Source organism: Hemiscyllium ocellatum, unplaced genomic scaffold (genome assembly GCF_020745735.1).
Source record: "Hemiscyllium ocellatum isolate sHemOce1 unplaced genomic scaffold, sHemOce1.pat.X.cur. scaffold_2310_pat_ctg1, whole genome shotgun sequence".
Taxonomy (NCBI): Eukaryota; Metazoa; Chordata; class Chondrichthyes; order Orectolobiformes; family Hemiscylliidae; genus Hemiscyllium; species Hemiscyllium ocellatum.
In genome coordinates, this window is record NW_026868047.1 from 53263 (window position 1) to 59262 (window position 6000).

At 62.6% G+C, this 6000-nt stretch overlaps 1 protein-coding gene across 2 annotated transcripts in view; it reads left to right on the top strand.

The window, feature by feature from the left end:
* LOC132811698 (voltage-dependent L-type calcium channel subunit alpha-1D-like) overlaps nucleotides 1-2667 on the top strand; it is a 55914-nt gene extending 53247 nt beyond the window's left edge. For both annotated transcript variants that reach the window (XM_060822835.1, XM_060822833.1), the window contains one exon: nucleotides 960-2667. In XM_060822835.1, coding sequence (XP_060678818.1) covers nucleotides 960-1247 — 288 coding nt within the window. In that variant the 3' untranslated portion in view covers nucleotides 1248-2667. The remainder of the gene's footprint in view (nucleotides 1-959) is intronic.
* The last annotated feature ends 3333 nt before the right edge of the window (nucleotides 2668-6000 follow it).

Below are 6000 nucleotides of genomic sequence, written 5' to 3' on the forward strand. Positions count from 1 at the left end.
AGGGAGTGAGCGCTGAGGGAGGGTCAGTGCTGAGGGAGCGGGCGCTGTGGGAGGGTCAGTGCTGAGGGAGCGGGTGCTGGGGGAGGGTCAGTGCTGAGGGAGTGGGTGCTGTGGGAGGGTCAGTGCTGAGGGAGTGAGCGCTGGGGGAGGGTCAGTGCTGAGGGAGTGGGTGCTGTGGGAGGATCAATGCTGAGGGAGTGGGGGCTCTGGGAGGATCAGTGCTGAGGGAGTGGGTGCTGTGAGAGGGTCAGTGTTGAGGGAGTGGGCGCTGTGGGAGGGTCAGTGCTGAGGGAGTGGGCGCTGTGGGAGGGTCAGTGCTGAGGGAGTGGGCGCTGTGGGAGGGTCAGTGCTGACGGAGTGGGCGCTGTGGGAGGGTCAGTGCTGAGGGAGTGGGCGCTGTGGGAGGGTCAGTGCTGAGGGAAGGGAGTGGGCGCTGTGGGAGGGTCAGTGCTGAGGGAGGGGGGACTGTGAGAGGGTCAGTGCTGAGGGAGGGGAGTGGGGGCTGTGGGACACCACTAACTGATTTGATCTCTTTCTTCCTTCATTCCTCCTCTCTTTAATTCTCTTTAATTTCTTGTTCTCTTTGTCTCTCTGTCCCCACTCCCTCCTCTCTCTCTCCGTCCCTTCCTCTCTGTCACTCCCCGTCCCTCTCCCTCCCTCTCCCTCTCCGTTCCTCTCCCTCCCTCTCTCTCCCTCCGTCTCTCTCTCTCTCTCTCTCTGTCTCTCTCCATCTCTCTCTCTCTGTCTCTCTCCATCTCTCTCTCTCCCTCCCTCCCTCTCTCTCTCTCTCTGTCCCTCTCTCCGTCCCTTCCCCTCTCTCTCTGTCCCTCTGTCTCTCTCTCTGTCCCTCTCTCTCTCCGTCCGTCCCTGCCTCTCCCCACCCCCCTGCCGGATGTTGCCGGGTGGGTGCGGGTGGGTGGGTGGGGGGGGGTCCCTCTGGGCGGGGCCCCACCCTGTAGGTGCTGATCTCCGAAGGGCTGGAGCTCTGTGCCCGGGACCCCAGCTTCGTGGCCTTGGCGAAGCGCGAGCTGGCCAACGCCTGCCGCCTCACGGTGGAGGAGATGGAGATTGCGGCGTGCGACCTGCTGGGGCGCCGCGGCGGGGCGCTCCCTCCCTGCCGGGGCGGCGACGCCCCCTGCAGCGACGAGGAGGCAGCGCGCGGAGCCGCCGAGGATGAGCTGCTGGACGAGATGACCTGCGGGGGGCCCTTGTTAGACCGCCTGGCCCCACCGCCCTCCACCCGTTAACCCCCATGACACTACCACCTCCCCTCCCCCACCCCCCCCGTGTCCCCTCCCCATCCCCCAGTAAACCAGAACAAAAATAAGCCTCCAGAACACGTCCAGGTGCGGGGACCCACACAAGATGGCGTCCGAGTAGGTTTCTCTTTTCGGTTATCTCCCTGTTCTGTTTCTCCGTCCCTCATTTTTACCCATCGCCTGTCGAAGGGCTCAGTCAGGGAGTGGAGTAGGCCCCAGCAGGGACTGGAGTAGGCCCCAGCACCAGCACAGACTGGAGTAGGCCCCAGCAGGGACTGGAGTAGGCCCCAGCACCAGCACAGACTGGAGTAGGCCCCAGCACCAGCCCAGACTGGAGTAGGCCCCAGCACCAGCATGGACTGGAATAGGCCCCAGCACCAGCACAGACTGGAGTAGGCCCCAGCACCAGCCCAGACTGGAGTAGGCCCCAGCAGCAGCACAGACTGGAGTAGGCCCCAGCACCAGCATGGACTGGAGTAGGCCCCAGCACCAGCACAGACTGGAGTAGGCCCCAGCACCAGCACGGACTGGAGTAGGCCCCAGCACCAGCATGGACTGGAGTAGGCCCCAGCACCAGCCCAGACTGGAGTAGGCCCCAGCACCAGCCCAGACTGGAGTAGGCCCCAGCACCAGCACAGACTGGAGTAGGCCCCAGCACCAGCATGGACTGGAGTAGGCCCCAGCACCAGCACAGACTGGAGGAGGCCCCAGCACCAGCACAGACTGGAGGAGGCCCCAGCACCAGCACGGACTGGAGTAGGCCCCAGCACCAGCACGGACCGGAGTAGGCCCCAGCACCAGCACAGACTGGAGTAGGCGCAAGCACCAGCACGGACTGGAGTAGGTCCCAGCACCAGCATGGACTGGGGTAGGCCCCATCACCAGCACGGACTGGAGTAGGGCCCAGCACCAGCCCAGACTGGAGCAGGGCCTAGCACCAGGCCAGACTGGAGCAGGCCCCAGCACCAGGCCAGACTGGAGCAGGCCCCAGCACCAGCACAGACTGGAGCAGACTCCAGCACCAGCACGGACTGGAGTAGGCCCCAGCACCAGCACGGACTGGAGTAGGGCCCCAGCACCAGCCCAGACCGGAGTAGACCACAGCACCAGCACGGACTGGAGTAGGCCCCAGCACCAGCACGGACTGGAGTAGACCCCAGCACCAGCACGGACTGGAGTAGGCCCCAGCACCAGCACGGACTGGAGTAGGCCTCAGCACCAGCACGGACTGGAGTAGGCCCCGGCACCAGCACAGACTGGAGTAGGCCCCAGCACCAGCACAGACTGGAGTAGGCCCCAGCACCAGCACAGACTGGAGTAGGCCCATTTTGTTGGTTTTCTGTCTCTATCTTCGACGTTGGGTTGACGTGTCCGTATTTAAAGTTGGTGAGGGAGAGTGGAGACACAATACAACACTGTCGTTTGTAACAAAATACACATGACAATAAAAAAGTCAATTAAATCCGTACAGGACATTGGTGAGGCCACGTTTGGGAATACCGCGTTCGATCCTGGTCTCCCCGCTACAGGAAGGATGTTGGGAAAGGGGTCAGGAAAGGGTCTGAGCTACAGGGAGGGGCTGGATAGGCCGGGGGCTGTTTTCCCCGGAGCGTCGGGGGCTGAGGGGTGACCTTATAGAGGGTTATAAAATCATGAGGGGGGGACATGGATAGGGTAAATAGACAAGGTCTTTTCCCCCTGGGGTGGGGGAGCCCAGAACTAGAGGGGGGTCGGTTTAAGGTGAGGGGGGGAAAGGGACCTGAGGGGTAACTTTTCCCCCAGAGGGTGGTGCGTGTGTGGAACGAGCTGCCAGAGGAAGTGGTGGGGGCTGGGACAATGACAACATTTAAAAGGATGGGGGGGGACATGGATAGGAAGGGTTTAGGGGGAGATGGGGCCAAGGGCTGGGGAACGGGGGGACTGGGTTAGGTTAGGGTGTCTGGGTCAGTATGGACGGGACGGGCCGAAGGGTCTGGTTCCGCGCTGGGTGACTCTCGGACAGCACTGTATCGTTCGTCCTGTTCCCTCCCCTCAGAGAGCCCTGAAGCCATGTTCCTTCTGAAAATCTGAGGAGGTTAGACGGGGGTGTTCATTGACGTATTTATTGGGTGGGGGGGGTGGGTGCGGCATTGGGGATAGTTGTGGAGGGGGTTTTGATATTCATTGGGGGAGGGGGGAGTGGGGGCTACAGAGGAATGGGAAATTGGGATGGAGTTACGGGAGGCACTCGGGTCGCTCCTGACCCCTCCCGGCCAAGCAGAGGGGCAGAAAAAAACTCCATCCAACTCCCCCTCCCCCACTCCACCCCCACCCCCTCCCGACGTTACCTGGAGGGTGGGGTTTCCGGTAGAGCAGGGTGGTGGGAGGGAGTGGGGAGGGGGGGTTAGACAAAATGTTCCAGATGGAAGATAATGCAACGAGGAGGTTTGGGGGCAACAGTGCGTTCTCAAATGATTCCCCCTTCCCACTGCCATTGGGGCAGTGCGTTCTCAAATGACTCCCCCCTTCCCACTGCCATTGGGGCAGTGCGTTCTCAAATGACTCCCCCCTTCCCACCGCCATTGTGGCAGTGCGTTCACAAATGACTCTTCCCTCTTCCCACCGCCATTGGGGCAACAGTGTGTTCTCAAATGATTCCCCCCTTCCCACCGCCATTGGGGCAGTGCGTTGTCAAATGACTCCCCCCTCTTCCCACCGCCATTGGGGCAGTGCGTTCTCAAATGACTCCCCCCTCTTCCCACCGCCATTTGGGCAGTGCGCTCTCAAATGACTCCTCCCTTCCCACCGCCATTGGGGCAGTGCGTTCTCAAATGACTCCCCCCTTCCCACCGCCATTGGGGCAGTGCGTTCTCAAATGACTCCCCCATTCCCACCGCCATTGGTGCAGTGCGTTCTCAAATGACTCCCCCCTTGCCACCGCCATTGGGGCAGTGCGTTCACAGATGATTCCCCCCTTCACAATGCCATTGGGCAGTGCGTTCACAGATGATTCCCCCCTTCCCACTGCCATTGGGGCAGTGCGTTCTCAAATGACTCCCCCCTTCCCACCGCCATTGGGGCAGTGCGTTCACAAATGAATCCCCCCTTCCCACCGATGTGGTTGCTGTGTTTGATGTCTTCAGTCTTCCCGGGGCTCCTCCAGTCGTACAGAGTGAGAATCTCGATGGTGGGTGAGATAAAACAATTTGATGAAGGGGGGGGGGGGGGCGTGGGATGGCAACAGGTCGTCAGGTGAGTTACACCCACCACCGACTTCATGTTCCCGAAGTAGAAAATACAGGCAGAATTCTCTCCTGGAGTCAGCATTCTATCATCCCCTCTCTCAGCGCTGAGGGAGCGGGGGCTGTGGGAGGGTCAGTGCTGAGGGAGCGGGAGCTGTGGGAGGGTCAGTGCTGAGGGAGCGGGCGCTGTAGGAGGGTCAGTGCTGAGGGAGCGGGTGCTGTGGGAGGGTCAGTGCTGAGGGAGTGGGCGCTGTGGGAGGGTCAGTGCTGAGGGAGTGGGTGCTGTGGGAGGGTCAGTGCTGAGGGAGCGGGCGCTGTAGGAGGGTCAGTGCTGAGGGAGCGGGTGCTGTGGGAGGGTCAGTGCTGAGGGAGTGGGTGCTGTGGGAGGGTCAGTGCTGAGGGAGCGGGGGCTGTGGGAGGGTCAGTGCTGAGGGAGCGGGTGCTGTGGGAGGGTCAGTGCTGAGGGACCGGGCGCTGTGGGAGGGTCAGTGCTGAGGGAGTGGGCGCTGTGGGAGGGTCAGTGCTGAGGGAGCGGGGGCTGTGGGAGGGTCAGTGCTGAGGGAGCGGGTGCTGTGGGAGGGTCAGTGCTGAGGGACCGGGCGCTGTGGGAGGGTCAGTGCTGAGGGAGCGGGTGCTGTGGGAGGGTCAGTGCTGAGGGAGTGGGTGCTGAGGGAGGGTCAGCGCTGAGGGAGCGGGTGCTGTGGGAGGGTCAGTGCTGAGGGAGTGGGTGCTGTGGGAGGGTCAGTGCTGAGGGAGTGGGTGCTGTGGGAGGGTCAGTGCTGAGGGACCGGGCGCTGTGGGAGGGTCAGTGCTGAGGGAGCGGGTGCTGTGGGAGGGTCAGTGCTGAGGGAGCGGGTGCTGTGGGAGGGTCAGTGCTGAGGGAGCGGGTGCTGTGGGAGGGTCAGTGCTGAGGGAGCGGGTGCTGTGGGAGGGTCAGTGCTGAGGGAGCGGGCGCTGTGGGAGGGTCAGTGCTGAGGGAGTGGGTGCTGTGTTTTGAGTTCTCAGGAGAGGCTGGAGCCTCGGGGGCTGAGGGATGACCTGACAGAAATTTACAAGATCATGAGGGGCCTGGATGGGTGAAATGGCTGGTGTCCTCTCCCCACCTGGGGTGGATTTGAAGGGTCTGGGAGCACGGGTCTGGCCGGGCTGAAGGGTCTGTCTCCGCGATGGCCGACTCTTGAGTGGACAACGCGGGACGGACTGCGACGGTGAGGTGGGACGGGCGGCAGTGACTTGTGAAGAGACGGTGGGTGGGTGGGTGGGGGGTCAGGGACGAGGGGGCGGATGGGGTGGGGGGTGGGGGGGGGTTGGGAATCGGATAGAAGCCCGGAAAATTCCGAAGGGGCGAGCCGTGGGTTGTTCACGACGACCCCAGGACCTGAGGGTGGTCTTCGAAAGGAGATTGTGTGGGACTGAGATGGGGAGGAAGGATTCTTTACCCAGATTTTTAGGGAGGGGGAAGGGAAGGGGGTAGTTCCCGTGGGATTCTCTACCCCTCCCCTCCCCCCCCCGGTCAACGG